This window comes from Hypanus sabinus, chromosome 8 (assembly GCF_030144855.1).
Source record: "Hypanus sabinus isolate sHypSab1 chromosome 8, sHypSab1.hap1, whole genome shotgun sequence".
In the NCBI taxonomy this organism is placed as follows: Eukaryota; Metazoa; Chordata; class Chondrichthyes; order Myliobatiformes; family Dasyatidae; genus Hypanus; species Hypanus sabinus.
This window is the reverse complement of record NC_082713.1, coordinates 126120548-126136517: the sequence shown is the minus strand read 5'-3', so window position 1 is coordinate 126136517 and position 15970 is coordinate 126120548. Positions and strand designations below refer to the sequence as shown.

General features: G+C 45.5%; 1 protein-coding gene across 6 annotated transcripts in view; it reads right to left on the bottom strand.

The window, feature by feature from the left end:
* The window catches only part of large1 (LARGE xylosyl- and glucuronyltransferase 1), a 402029-nt gene that overhangs the window by 269057 nt on the left and 117002 nt on the right, over positions 1-15970 (bottom strand). For all 6 annotated transcript variants that reach the window (XM_059977769.1, XM_059977772.1, XM_059977774.1 and 3 more), the window contains exon 2: positions 8647-8846. In XM_059977769.1, coding sequence (XP_059833752.1) covers positions 8647-8752 — 106 coding nt within the window. In that variant the 5' untranslated portion in view covers positions 8753-8846. The remainder of the gene's footprint in view (positions 1-8646; positions 8847-15970) is intronic.

The window sequence follows — 15970 nt, the reverse complement described above, 5'->3', positions numbered from 1 at the left end:
CTGCTCCAATCCCAGATCAATATGACAAAATCCTGCCTGTTCTCACAGCCCATTTAGCCGTGTACTAGGATCAAGATATAACCAGCAATTCAAGGCCCATTCCAAAGAGCTTCTACAGGTATGTTAAGAGCAAAAGGATAGTAAAGGATGAAATTGGTCCTCTTGAAGATCAGAGTGGTCGGCTGTGTATGAAACCAAAAGAAATGGGGGAGATCTTAAATGTTTTTTTGTGTCAGTATTTACTAAAGAAACTGGCATGGAGTCAATGGAATTAAGTCAAACAAGTAGTGAGTTCATGGAAACTATACAGATTGAAGAGGAGCTGCTTGCTATTTTGAGGCAAATCAGAGTAGATTAAAAAAAATTGCATAGGTATATGGACAGGAAAGGAATGGGTGTTTATGGGTTGAGTGCAGGTAGGTGGGACTAGGTGAGAGTAAGCGTTCAGCACGGACTAGAATGGCCGAGACGGCCTGTTTCCATGCTGTAATTGTTATATGGTTATTATTGTACTGACAGTCACACTGAAGAACCAAAATAAAAGTTTACTGCATGGTGTTGCAACCCCAACCTCTCCTTCCCAATGTCCCACACTCTGGCCCTGCCAAATACCACCAAAGCTTTAAAGTCATATTAAAGGAAGCCCTTTCAAGCGGCTGGATATTTCCAAGGCTTCCTGTCCTCAGTCTCTTTTTAGACCCATAACCTCTAGATCTTCATGGGTCTATGCCTGTTTCTTCCCAGTCACCAATTTCATCAACGTTACTCTGTCAAGGTAGCCTGCAGTCACCTGATAACTTAATACAAATGGTTTTCACTTCATCACCTTTAACTCTTTTGAAGTCTTGCATGCATGCAGAGTTTCATCATATCTTTTGAAGATCCAGGACACTTATTGAGTTACATCATTCTCTCACGTGGGTACCTTGATATGAAGCCACAATAAAGACAGAACTTGCTAAAGAAAAGAAACAAGCTGTGAATCAGGTCAAAGATCCTTCCTCAGATCTAGGGGAGTCACTTCTGCAAGTCACTGCCCCTTCTTTTCCAGGAATGCCCCAAAGTTCTTCAACCTGAAATGTTAATTCAAGTGGCCACACAAGTAAATTAGTTGATAAAGAAGGCATCTGCAGACTCACTTTCAATGGCCTGGACATTGATTAAAGAAATCATATTGCAGCTGCGTAGGACTTCGGTTAGGCTGCATTATTGCAGGCAATTCTGGTTGAGCCTTTGCTGGAGCAGTGTGGAGGCTTTGGGGAGGGTACAGAAGAGGTCTGCTAGGATGCTGCCTTGGATAGATGGTATGAACTATAAGGAGAGTTTGGACAATCTTGAGTTATTTTTCTCCAGAGCTGCAGAGGCTGAGTGGAAACCCAACAGAAGCTCATATTATGAGAGGCACAGAGAGAGAAGGTGCTCAGATTCTATCACAAATAGTATGTCAGATACAAGAGGACATGTTAAGAAGAGGAGCAGGATCATTTTTCACACGGTGTTATTGCCCTGAACATGCTGTTAGGGAGAGTGGTGGAAGCAGATACGAGAGGTGTACGTGAGGCTTTTAAATAGGCAGATAAATATGAAGGGAATGGAAAGATACGGATCATGCGTCAGCAGGAGAGATTTAGTTTACTTTGGCATCATGTTCAGTGCAGACATTGTGGGCTTATTCCTGCACTGCTCTGTGATCTTTTCCCACAGGTGCGGCCTAGCCCGTTTTCAGTTTTCATCGGCACATTTGTTTCTTTCGATTGTCAAATTACTTAGCTCCCAGCACCATCTGCGAGAGTTGGCAGTGTCCACTTTGGCCTCATCAGCCACCTCAGAGCCTACAGAACCGAAATGGAAGCAAGCCACCTTCGAATGCTAAGGCATTGCCAAGACGACCATCAATCACCTCAGAGTGAACAATGCTTTAGCCCTCTGAAGAAACGCAACGGCGGAGCACATCAAGCAAAGTATGTTCGATGAAACGCAGTCTGCATCAGCTCTGACAGACTAAACAACTGGCTCAGCTGACAGCCTGCCCCATCGCTGAGAACTCATCGTGGGCTTTCTCCAGCCAGACAGAACACTCAGTGACGGCATCTGTCTGCTAATGATCTGCTAGCAACTCCAAAGCTGCTCTCCCAAATGAAACACGTGATGAGACACAGAAGCCGTTATATTTAGGACACAAAACCTGGATATAGCAGAGTAGTTGTTGACTAAAGTTCCTGAGGCAGTGGGACTCGGCACATTCCTTCATTAAGCAGGCACTGAGCAGAACACTTCGGCCCAGAATAGAAGGGCACTTTTAGAAAATTACTCTCCGTGCCCACCAGCTGTACAAAATCAAAGGAACGTGCCAGGGAATGGGACAGATAAAACTCAGTGCATGCTACAGCAAAGGGTGAAACCAGGGAAGGCTTCAAAACCAAAGGTGGGAATTCAAAGGTTTAGCTTCAGTGCATTTGCTCGTGCTCCTTTTGATCAAAACAGATGCTCAAAACTCTGCAATAGAGATTTCGTCAGAAATACAAAGAAACAGCAAGTGCATTTCAATGGAATTTCATCTTCTCAAGTGGTGTGCATCACCATAAGCTGGGAAATGTAACACAGGGTAACACGCTGTTGTGAATCAAAACTATGAATATTGAGCAATTTGTTAACAATAACCATATAACCACTGAGCTGGAAAACCTTTTGTCCTTTTCCGCCTGTGAACAGAAAGATGAACACAACAGCGGCGCGGCAGTCAAAAATTGGGAAGTGAAGTTGGGTGAGTAAAGCGAGTTTAGTACAAATGGGCGGTTGACCGTCGACATGGACTCGGACATGGGGCCATTTTCATACTCTATGACTCCAAGTCAGGGATTCCCAACCTGGGGTCCACAGACCCTTCAGTTAATGGTGGGGGTCCATGGCATAAAAAAAATAGGGAACCCCTGCTCCAAGTTAACATGCGGAGCCAATTACAATTAACACCAAGTAACATTACTCCCTAATGTTTTGGGAGAGTGTACTGTGCTAACATACTTGTTATTTTCCATTATGTAAGACAAGTTATATTGACTGGAAGAAGCAAATCCGATTATACTGTTCCTTTGTACTGTCCCTATGAAATCAAGCTTAATGAGTTACTGCCTTGACCTGTTTCATCCCTCTTCAGAAGAATCCAGAGAGCCTGCTCTAAAACGCGAGTATTTCCAGTACAGATGACAAGGAGTGAGCTATCACTAGCTCAATATTGATACACACTGTCACATCCTTAGACCTGACACTTTGACTATTTATACAAGTGACTGGCACCCATGAAACCATAATTACGCAAGAATATCCATTACATACAGTCACTGGCCACTGTGTTAGGTACAGGAGGTGCCTCTCTCACTAACGAGATGTTTTCGTACTCAGAACTGCTGCCCACTGGATGTGTTTTTGTTAACAGCACAATTCTCTGTAAAATCTAGACTGTTGTGTGTGAAATCCCAGGAGTTTCTGAGATACTCAGATCACACCGTATGGCACCAATCATTGCATTGTCAAAGTCACGTAGACCACGTCCTTCCCCGTTCTGATATTTGTTCTGAACAACTGACCTCAGAGATCCTATGCACTGAGTTGCTGCCACGTGATTAGTAGATATTTGTATTAACAAGCAGGTGTACCTAACGGAGTGCACATTGAAGTGCCTCCATTTCCAGTTCTGGAAACGGCAGACAGTGAACCAGGGTAGTACAGACCAATGAACCCATCACAGTTCTTGGAAAATTACTGCAGGAGATTCTGAGAGGAGCTATCTATCGGCATTTGGAAAGACGAGGACTAATTAGGAATAGCCAGCATGGCTTCAAGTATGGGAAATCATGTCTGATAAATTTGACTAGTTTTTTTTTGAAGAGCTGAGCTAAACAAGCACAGAGCAGGATGGCGGATTTTCTCTACTTGGACTTAAGGCTTTTGACAGGTTCCTCACATGGGTAGCTTGTCCAGGTTAGTTCACATGGAATCCATGGTGAGTTTGGCAATTATTACCAGAAGTTTACTGATCACCGGAGACCAGGTTTATCCCAACTCAGCAGCAACACTACAAAGCAGCATCATATGGACATCACATCACACCCTGTCCATTGTTCCTTGCATGGGTAGGGGGAAAACTAATGTCAGAAGCATGCATTTTGTGCCAGCCAAGATGTTTGGCAGCATTGGGCCTGTACTCACAGGAATTCAGAAGATTGCAGGGGGATCTCATTGAATGTTGAATGAGAAATTCATTAAATTTCTGAATACTGAATGTTGAAAGGACTAGATAGGGTGGATGTGGAGAGGATGTTTCCGATGGTGGGGTATCCAGAACTAGAGGGCACAGCCTCAAAATTGAGGGGCAATCTTTTAGCCAGAGAGTAGTGTATCTGTGGAATGCTCGGCCACCGACTGTGGTGGAGGCCAAGTCCACGTATACACTTAAAGCAGAAGTTGGTCGTTTTCTGATCAGTCAGGGCACCAAAGGATATGGCGAGAAGGCAGGTATACGGGTTTGAGAGAGATCCACGATCAGGCATGATGGGCTGCCAGAGCATGCTTGATGTGTTGAATGCCTAATTTTGCTTCTATGTTTTATGGTCCTATCATTCACAGTTAAAAGTCAAAATACATTATCAAAGTATTCTTATCATAAACAACCTTGAGATTCATCTCTTTGCAAGCAGTCACGAAACAAAGAAACACTCATCACAAAGACTGTCAAACACCCAATGTGTGAATAAAAAGAACAAATTGTGCAAAGAATGAAAGCATGAACAAATAATACACAGATCATTAACCGCAGAGTCGCCGAAAGAGAGTCCACAGCCACGGACCCAGTTCAGCACTGGGGCGAGTGCCGATGGCCATGGGCCGCAGCTGCAGAGTCAGTTCAGGAATCAGAGTCAAGATCGCTTGGAAGAGGACTCTGAAAGGAAGCTTTCGAAGTTCACAGGACTGGTCAGCAACTGTCAGCAGGCTGGATGGAGAGCGATGTGTCTCCCAGTGGAAATTGGTTGTAGGGGATTTGCAGCCCGTTCCTTAGCCAGAGACTTCACAATTTGGGGATTGAGGGAGAGAGGAAGAGGAGAGCCATCCGCAATACCTCTGATGCGGCAGAGAGGGCCTCAAGATGGCTGTGGCTCAAGAGAGGGGAGCCATGTGTAGCTAGCCATCTGGACACAAGCTGGGGTCTGATCTGCCCTGGCTGGGTCACCTGGAGGAGGGTGTATGACGTTGAAAGACCCGAAACACCCGATGATTCCAGGAACATCACTGATGATGTGTCCAGAAGCATCGGTAGATGTATGCACACAGTGAAACATACATCGTTGTTGCGAAATTAAATCAGCAAGAGTGGAGCAGAGCAGCCCACACGTCCCCTCGCTTCTGGTGCCAACGTAGCACTTCCACAACTCCTGAACCCTGACCCCGAAGGAAACCCACGCAGTCACGAAGAGAACGTGCAAACTCCTTACAGACTGTGGAGGGAATCGAGCACCGATTTAGCAATTTGCACTGTAAAGCATTGCACTGAGCGCTACGCTATTGTACCATGCCTTACGGGATGTTTATTCAATTAACATCCTTCCAGAGAGAAAAAAAATACCATCCTTACCCTATCTTGCTCGTATACGACTCCAGACCCAACAGTGTGATCAGGTGTCTAATGCCCTCTGAAACAGACCAGTAAACCATTTGGTTCAAGAACCCTTGCAGTCAATATCTGTGATGAACAGGTCCCAAGAAATGATTAATGGGGAATACTGAAGAAACGGAAAGATAAGAGTGCATGGAAGCTAATGAGGAGCATAAAGACGAGGAAACCCTGCTGGGCAAAATGGCCTGTACTACTCTTGCAATTTCCATTACCAACTTCTCACCTCTTCCCTTAAGGAAGGATTTAAGTTATTGCATAAGGAGTTAACTAGAGGCATTTTAGGAACTCCCCTTGCACACTGATGATCTATAAATCCAGATTGTGGACCAGGTTGGAATCAATCTTCTGGCAGGACAGATCTATCATTTTTGCAATAAGGAAGGACACTGCAGTCAAATAATGCTACACTCACCCTCATGACTGCCTTCCTTTCATATCCATTAAACAACACCTGGCATGCTGAGTTAGATTCATTATCACTCAGAGGCAACTCCTGAATAAAAAGCACTCTGTAATAGCCCTTAGAACCCACTGGCAAGCAGATAATGTACTCTTGCACAAAATGCTGCAGGAATTCAGCAGGTCAGGCAGCATCAATGGAAAAGATTAAACAGTTGACGCTTTGGGCCGAAACCCTTCATCAAGACTGGGAAAAAAGTTAAGTTAGGGTGAGGAGGAGGGGGGGAGGGGAGGAAGTAGTACACGGTGGTAGGTGACAGGTGAAACTGGGAGAGGGGGAAGTGGGAAGTCGATTAGTGAAAGAGATAAAGGGCTGGGGGGGGGAGGAATCTGATGGGAAAAGGTAGAAGACATTGGAAGAAAGGGAAGCTGGGGGGAGGAGCGCCAGGAGGTAAAGGACAGGTAAGGAGATAAAATGAGAGGGAGTAAATGAGAATGGGGTACTGGTGAAGGGTGGGAGAGTTCAAATACCAGTAGTTTGAGAAATCGCTGTTCATGCCATTATGTTGGAGGCTACACAGATGGAATATAAAGCTGTTGCTCCTCCACCCTAAGTGTGGCCTCATCATGGCAGTAGAGGAGGCCATGGACTGGAATGGCAGAATGGTAAGGGGAAGCAGAATTGAAATGGGTGGCTACCGGGCGATCCCGTTTTTTAGCAGAGCATAGGGGCTCGGTGAAGAGGTATTCCAATCTATCACAAGTCTCGCCGATATACAGGAGGCTGCACCGGATACAGTAGATGACCCCAACAGACTTACAGATGAAGTGTTGCCTCACCTGGAAGAACTGTTTGGGGCCCTGAATGGTGGCCTCCTGTATATCGTTTCCCAGCATCTGCACATCTCCTCAAAGGATTTTTAAACAATTCCAAAATCTGACCAGTACATTATAGTTATTGCCCCGAACAGCCATGTCGGTGGCAAGCATCAACAGACAACAGGAAGGGTTCTGACAATCCTGCTCACGATCTATTTACCCAGCCACACAAAAGAAACAACGTTAGTATTTTAAAAAAAAATCAGGAGTTCCTCCTGACCCCTCAAACCTCTCCCAAAGCCTCTCATGGCTAACTTTATAGCAAGCTTAACTCAGTGTTCCTGCACGGATCAAAAAACCCTTCAGCTCTTCATCAAGGATTAGGCACACCTTAAAAATGCTCAAGCTCTGTTTCAAGCACCCTTTATGGATTTCCAAGAACTCGTTTGTCTCACTTACTTTAAATGGGTGCCCTTATTATTAAACAGTGACCCCTAATGTTAGATTCTCCCAAAAGGAAACATCTTGGCTACTTGTGCCTGCGGATTGGAATTGGATTTTTATTGTCACATCTACTGAGATACAGCGAAAAGCCTATCTTGCATACTGTGCCAATGGATTATGTCCACAGTGTGTCCAGGCAGTACAAGGTTAAACAGTAACAGAGTGCAGGATGTGAAGTGCATCAGCTACAGAGGAGGTGCAGTGCAGGCCGCAGACGATAAGCTGCAAGATCATAAAAAGGTTGATTGTGAGGCCAAGAGTATCTCGTTGCAATAGGAACTATTTAATAGCCTTACAACAGCAGGATAAAAGCTAATCTTGAGCCTGATGAGCAGCTCTTTGAAGCTTTTGTATCTCCTGCCTGATGGGAGAGGGGAAAAGAGTGAACCTGTACGTTTCAATTGCCCTCTCCCTTTTCTAAATTCTAATGGATACAGTCCAACCTCTCCGATCTTACCTCACCAGACCACTCACCCCTTCTGTCCGCTGTCCATCATCTAGCAAAACTTCTCTTATTTGTTTCCAGCACATTTATGGCCTTAAAGAGTACAACGCTGTTCTTAGCCCAACACTGGGGCTCACCAGTATCCTGTGCACTCGACAGAATTGCAGACAATATCTTTCATCTCATTATTGCACCAGTTGGAAAAGGATTGTGGGATGGGATAATGGCATGTTCCCGTGTGGGAGTGCTACTGGAACAGACACCAGATGTGCATGCACGCACCCGTCCGTTAATTGCAACAACAGAGCAGTAACCTCTGCCTCAGGAGTCTTTGACTCATATTTTTCTGCCAAAGGGCACACACACAAGCACTCAGCCTCCTGTGAAGAAGCCATATCCTGTGAATGGCAGCCTACACGACAAGGCCCTCCCATGGCAACATGGCAACAGGGGTTACAGCCAATGCACGGCGATGGCTTGTGTCCCTTCTACACTTTGGCGGCCCTTATTAAGAAAGCAAAAAGTCAAAGTGCAAACCAAGAACGTCTACTCAATCATGGAAAAGGATAACAATCTGGGCTAACAACTATTTAAATATTAAATCAGCTGACCCCCCACCTCCCCCCGCCACCGTCCTGCCGTCAGGGTCAAGCTAAGGAACAGTGAACTTGCCTCTGATCCCAGTCGCACTCTCCCCTCCCACCCACACCCCCCACCCAATACATGGCTCTCCAACCTGCAGGTTGTGGTGGCTAATAACAAGGACTGGAAGGGGCCCAGTCTGTGAGATCAGACTACGCGTAGCACTTACCTTTAAAGGACCCCGAGAACAGGTAGATCCAGGTGAATGCTGGCACAAAGAGAGCAGTGAGGGTGGCTGCGAGGAACTTCCTGCGCCCTCTGCAGATTCCCAGCATCCTGGGGGGGGTGGGGGGGCGAATGTCGGCGTGGGGCTGCAGTGCTGATTCTAGGTGGGTAACATCACGTCCTCAGCTGTATGCATGTTAGTGCCTGTAATGGAAGAGAGAGGGTCACTGGGTAACCACTGTGCTTTCTCCCTCGCTCTCACGCACAAGTGCGGCCAATGAGGCGGAAATGCCACAATTTATCAAGATACGAATTACCACCACAAGATATGTTCATGCAGCATAAAAACCGGCCTTTCTGCCAACAAGTCCATGCCAATCAGGATACCCGTTCTGAGCCACACACATGACCACCTTGAGTGGGGGAAAAATGGCCTTCAGGTTCGTATAAAATCCTTCCCTTCTCACCTTAAATCTCTAGTTGCTGATTCTTCAACTCTGGAGCAAAGAGTGCACTCATCCCATTTCCACCCCTCCTAATGGATCACCCCTCAAAACTGATGTTTCCAATAGAAATGTTGTGCAGAGGTCCCCGTATAGAAAGAAGCAGAGTTTCAAATATAATGGACATTTGAAAGAAGGGACCAGTTGTAAACCCATGTTGTGGGTCAGAGCACAAAAAGGGCCTTTCACACACTGAAGTCCTGATGATTGGCCTTGGCCTCAAACATTAACTGTTTATTTCCCTCCACAGATGCTGCCTGGCCTGCTGAGTTCCTCCAGCATTTTGTATGTCGCTCCAGATGTCCAGCATCAGCAGTCTCTTGCACACTAGTTCCATTATATTCTCTACCACATTCCCCATAACTTCCCCTCAGAATCTGCCACCCACCTCTGCATTTGGGGTCATTTATGGTGGAAAATTAACCCATCAACCTGCACGCCTTCAGGATGTGAGAGCACCAGCGGGGAGCCCATGTAGACATGGAGACAATGTTGTAAATCACCCATAGATAGTCGAGGGGGTAGGATTGAACCTGGCTCATTGAAGTAACTGTACTCTGCTGCTGCCTTTGCACATGCTATTTGCAAGCACTCAAGCGCTGGCGGGGCTGCAAGTGTATACGGTAGTGTAGTTGTTAGCACAATGCTTTACAGTAGCAGCAGCCACCGGGTTCAGTTCCCGCCACGGCCTGTGAGGAGTTTGTACGTTTCCCCCGTGACCACATGGGCTTTCCCTGGGTGCTCCAGATTCCTCCCACAGTCCAAAGACTATAAGGTTAATTGGTCACTGCAAATTGTCCTGTGATTAGGCTGGGCTTAAATCAGGGAACTGCTGGGTGGCACAGCTCGAAAAGCTGGAAGAGCCTATTCCGCACTGTATCTCAATAAACTTGCAAGAACTCCGACAGCTGCAGTTTTGACACATGGGGAAAAGGAAAGGTTATATTCATCAATTTAGTTATGACACAGCACTTGTACAGAAAAGAAGCTTAAAAAAATTTTTTTTGTCCAACACAAACACATTTTCACTTTAAAAGCTACCATTGGAATTAAGGCCCATCCCAGAGTCAGGTGCTCACACCACAGGTTCCCACACTGAGGACGTACTGAAGCTTGGTGCCGACTCCACAAAGGCCTTGTGAGGAAGGGCCACACTCGACTTCACAGAGCCAAATCCTAACAAAGAACGCACGTTTTACGGGTACATTCTAAAAGCTAGTAACACAAGAGGCACTGACTCATCGCAAGAGAATTCCATGGTTGGAAATAGGCTATCTGTGTCACCCTGTCTCTTTTTTTATCTTCAGCCAGTAAAGATCTGACCAAGCTTGGTATAAAAGTCAGTCAGAACATTACACAGTACAGGCCTTCTGCCCTCGATGTTGCACTGGCCTTTTAATCAATCTATCCCTTCCTTCTTACATAATGCCTATCCAAGAAGCTTCTTAAATGCCCGTTTTATATCTCCCTCTACCACACCCCTGACAGGGTGTTCCATTCACCCACCAATCTCTGTGTAAATAACTTATCTTTGACGTTGCGCCATTCCTCCCCAAACTTTCCTCCAATCACCCTAAAATTATGCTCTCGAGTATTAGCCATTTCTGCCCTGGGAAAAGTCTCTGGCTATCCACTCGATCTATGCCTCTTATCATCTAGTACGCCTCTATCAAGCCATCACTTATCCGCCTAAAGAGAAAATATCTTGCTCACTCACACGCCGCACTTTGAGGAAAAGGATTGTATTCATCTACCACTATACACGGGAATGTGCTTTGTAATTTATTCTAAAGAGATGTTATCCGATACATTTGGACAATTAGCTAAGGAACATACAAAAGGACGGTGCGCTTGCTACAGGAGGAGAGCAGGGAAAATTCACTGAACAGGTTGCTGGAATGACATGCTGGTCATGAGCATTGACTTCATCTCTAGTCTACATGAAGTTAAGAAAATTCTTAAACATTTAACACCATTGATGTAGGGAGCATCTCAAACTTGAGATCACACCCTCAGAATAAGGGTTAGAAGTGAAAGTACTGAAAATTTCTTCACACAGAGCATAATGAATTTTTGAATACAATTAATACATTTACATAGAGTGCTTCTACAAGAAAGCAGCATTCATCATTAAAGACCCTCCTCTCTCTATCTCCCCACCCCCCCACACACCATCCAGATCATTTCCTCTTCCTGCTAAAACCATCGGGCAAGAAGGCACAGAATCCTTAGTTCCATACCACCAGGTTCAAGAACCGTTATTGCCCGACAAACATCAGGCTCCAGAATGAGCATTGATAGCTTCACTTACCACTTCTCCAAACTGATTCTGGAGCCTACAGACAGAGTACCACAGAATCAAAGGAATTCTGGGAAATGGTGCATGAGCCAGTTGAGTCACATGACCTTGATGTCCAGAAAGAACTTGAGGGAACTTACGTCCAAGTCCTGCTCCTGTTCCTCATGTTTATAGCCTTTAATCCATTTCAGCCTCAAGAAGAGACTCCTTCAACACCTTATCGAAACCCGCCCACTCTATATCTACAAAGCTGGTTTATACAAATGCTGGAAGAAAAGTTACTCCGGGATCCCAAAATCCTCCCATCCACCACCAAATTTCTGAATGGTCCATCAACACTAACTCACTATTCTTCATTTGGACTAATTTATTAACTATTATAACTTACAACAATTATTTTTATTGTCTTGCACTATGCTGCTGCCACAAAACAACAAATTTCATGACATGTCAAGAACAATTAACTTGATTCTAATCACCAACAGTGCCATCTCTCATCTTGCCCACAACAAAACTCAATTTGATACAAAAATGTAGTCTGCTTATTGGGTTTTGTAGTCGGGACTGAAATTAACTAACTATAATGTGCACTAAATGATGAATGAGCTCAGCAGGTGAGGCAGCAGCTAGAGAAAGGAATAAAGTTTGGACATTACAGGCCGAGGCCCTTCCTTTGGTGCCCCTCTTTGGTGGGCCTTGACACCCAGTGTTCAGTTCCACTCGCATCCCCTCAGTGAATAAAGGAGTCCACCGTGCCGGTATGCAGCAAGACCTGGATGTCATTCAGTCATGGAGTGAGAAATGACAGACAGCATTGGAACTAGTTCCCTTCATTCAAAGGCCCATAATCTTTTTCAAAGCAAGGTGTCAGAAATATAAGCAGTGTTCCAGGTTTGCATAGATACAGACAGAGCAAACTTCTTATATTTCAATCCTTCATACAGAAATACTAATATTTCATTAGGCAAACATTGCCTTTCCATATCTGACCACGGTTGGTTTTAATATTGTTCCTAGCTCAAGACCAAGCATGCGTATCTGTCGTACTTGTGTTTACTGGCACAGAACGGAGAACCTTCTACTTCCCCGAGCTGAAATCCATCTCTCAGAGTTTCACACTTCAGTGATTGCCTTTGCAATTTTAGACTCCCACCTACACCACTTACAATCGACAGCAAACTGTGTCCTTGGAAAGCCTGGAGAAATGGCCTTGAATTTGTGAATACAATGAGTAATTCAATCTAGCATTTCTCTACATAGAACATCATGTGCCATCTGGAAGTTCATATAAACTATGTGTACATACTGTACACATAAATCCATCCCTCTGCAGCTTTAGAGATTGCCTCAGTAAAAGTAGCTCACTTTGGTACACTTCCCTACTTTTAAAGTCTTAGGCAATCACTCAGGAGAGAGGGCTTCCAATACGAATCTGCAGATGAATTGTCTGACGTGGGAACTACAAACTCTGGGAGCGGATAGTGGGGCTGGGAAGGTTGCGAGCTGGTATGTCCCCTCCACCATAGGCATTACGCCTCTGATGAATGGACCCATGATTGACTGAACACTCAAAGCTAGAAACAGGCCATTCTGTGCCAACCGTTTACTATTTTATTCCCCCCACATTCCCATCATCTCTCGCCAGGTTCTACCACTCACCTGCATGCCAGCAGCAACCCGCAGTGACCATTAAAGCTGTTGAGGTGTGGGAGGAGAGCAGAGGGAGAGCATGCAAACTCTGCAGACACAGCAAGGTCAAGATCGAAACGGGACAGCTGGACTCGTGAAGCAGCAGCTCTACAAACCGCTCCGCCAGATTACTGCACTCACATTCTGACAGGCTCGTGCAAGGTCAGTGCTCAACAGTACATGTCAGCCGCCTGGAGCCACTTCACAGAACCCACACAAACAGGGCCTTTACTCCTGTTCTTATCTACATGATATGCCTCCTTTTACACATTGTTTATCAGTCTTGGTTTGTTCATGAATAGATTTTTATAAAATTCTATTGTATTGCCTTTCTCATATAAACGCTTGAATGAAAATGAATCTCAAGATAGTGTATGGCAAAATAGATAATAACTTTACTTTGAGCTTTGTCCAGACACAAGCGTAGTGACTAATGGACACAGGAGTAGAAAGGTAGTGAGAATGAAAATGGGAATTCTACACTTAAATAAGCTAGGTTTCCTGTTCAATTTAAATTAAGATGCAGAACCATTTTGCTTGAGGTGCACGTGGCTCGGACTGTTCAGTATGGAGGGGACCTGCCAGGCGGGCGCAGTGGCTTCCTTCACTGGATCACAGCTTGGTGCGAGAGATTGCCGAGCTGTGGACACAGCCCAATCCATCAGGGAAACCAACCTCCATCGACTGTGCCCACTGCCTCAGTCAAGCAGCCAGCAGAACCAAAGATCTCATCCACCCCGGTCATCCTCTCCCCTCGGGAATATACAAATGCTTGAGAACATGCATCACCAGACTCAAGGACAGCTTCTATCCCGGTGTTATATGCACCCTTCATACAACAAGGATGAACTCTTGACGATTGTCTACCATGGCGTGGTCCTTACAGATTATCTGTCTACTTACAAGTGTATCATCGCTGTAACTAACACTACGCTCATTGGCCACCTCCTGTACCTAATAAAGTGGCCACCGGATGTACGTTCATGATATTCTACTGCTGAAGAGGAGTTCACTTCAGAGTCCGACATGCTGTGCATTCAGAGATGCTGTTCTGCACACCACGATTGTAATACATGGATATTTGAGCCACTGTCGCCTTCCTGTCCACTTCCACCCGTTTGGCCATTCTCTTCCAACCTCCCTTATTGACAAAGTGCTTCTCACTCCCCCCCCCCCCCCACAGAATTAACACTCAGTGGATGTTTTTCACAACTTTCTACGTGAACTCGAGAGACTGAGTGAAAATCCCAGGATATTCAAACCATCCTGTCTGGCACCAAAGTCACCATATACAGTCCTGAGATTCAACAATCATTCAATGATCAAAGTCTCTTAGATCATATCTCTTCCCCACGCTGATGTTTCACCTGAACAACTGAACCTTTTGAGCACGTCTGTATGTGCTTATGCATTGAGTTGCTGCCACACGATTGGTTGATTAGATATGTGTGTCAACAATTAGGTGTATAAATGGACCTGATAAAATGGCCACTGAATAAATGTAATTGGCTGCACACCAGCTGTGGCAGGGCTTACAGGCCACTAATTCCTATAAGGCAAAACTCAACATCATAAATGGCAGTGAGGGTTCAGTCCCTGATAAACTCAACACTGTTTAGGCACGTTTTAAAAGGCAGAATAAAACAATACCCTGTGTGAATCCCTGCAGCATCTGGTAACCCTGTTACATCTGTCTCAAAGGCCTACATCAGATCACCTTTGAAGAAGATGAACCCTCACACGGCATTAGGCCCCAGTGGAGCAACACACACACAAAACACTGGAGGAACTCAGCAGGCCAGGCAGCATCTACGGGGAAAAAAGTGCAGTCGACGTTTTGGGCTGAGGTCCTGTCGAACAGCAGAATCTCAGATAGTGACAAGGAGGGACAATGGATCTGCTGACTGAGAGGCATCAGCAACCTTGCACTCAACATCAGTAAGACTAAGGAATTGATTGTGGACTTCAGGAAGGGGGAGTTGGGAGGACACACATCAGCCCTCATTGAAGGGAAAGGTTGAGCAGCTTCAAGTTCCTTAGTGTCAACATCTCAGTACATCCATCCTGGGACATCACAATGGTGCAATCACGATGAAAGCATGCCAGAGGATATACTTCATTAAGAGTTGTCAAGAGCTTTGGTATGTCACGAAAGACTAGCAATTTTCTTTTAAAAAACAGACATGCCATGGAGACCTTTCTCCACTGGTAGCATCACAGAATGTTATTGAGGCACCAATGCACAGTATCGGTAAAAGCTAGAGAGATGCAGACACAGCCAGCTCCATCACAAGCACGAACCTCCCCACCATCAAGAACATCTGCAAAAGGCAGCATCCATCCCCAGGACCATCACCATCCAGGACATGCCCTCTTCTCATTTCTACCCATCAGGGAGGAGGAACAATAGCGTGTGCATGCCCATGTCCTTAACTCCTGGTATAGTCATCAGGGCGCCTTCATGGCAGGCTTTTTTTTGCACCGATCTTTTTGCTGATTGCTCATCATACTTGGGCATCTGAAACCTGGTGGAGCCCACCCCTCTCCAGGTTTTTTTTTACGAGGTCGAGTTGCTAGCTCGACACTCAACCCAGACACGGATAGAGAGTGTGCAAGGGAGCCGGGCTGGAGTCCAACTCTCGCCCTGAAGTCCAGCGCTGATGTCACTACGCCAGCAGCTGGATTACTGCAACCCTATAGTATTTTAATGTATTACACAGTACTGCTGCTGCAAACAAATTTCCCGATTCAACTACCTCGCTGACAGATTTAGATTTATCAGACTGAGAGAATGAACCCCTGTTGAGGTGTTTTATGTGCAAAGTGTTCAATGGACT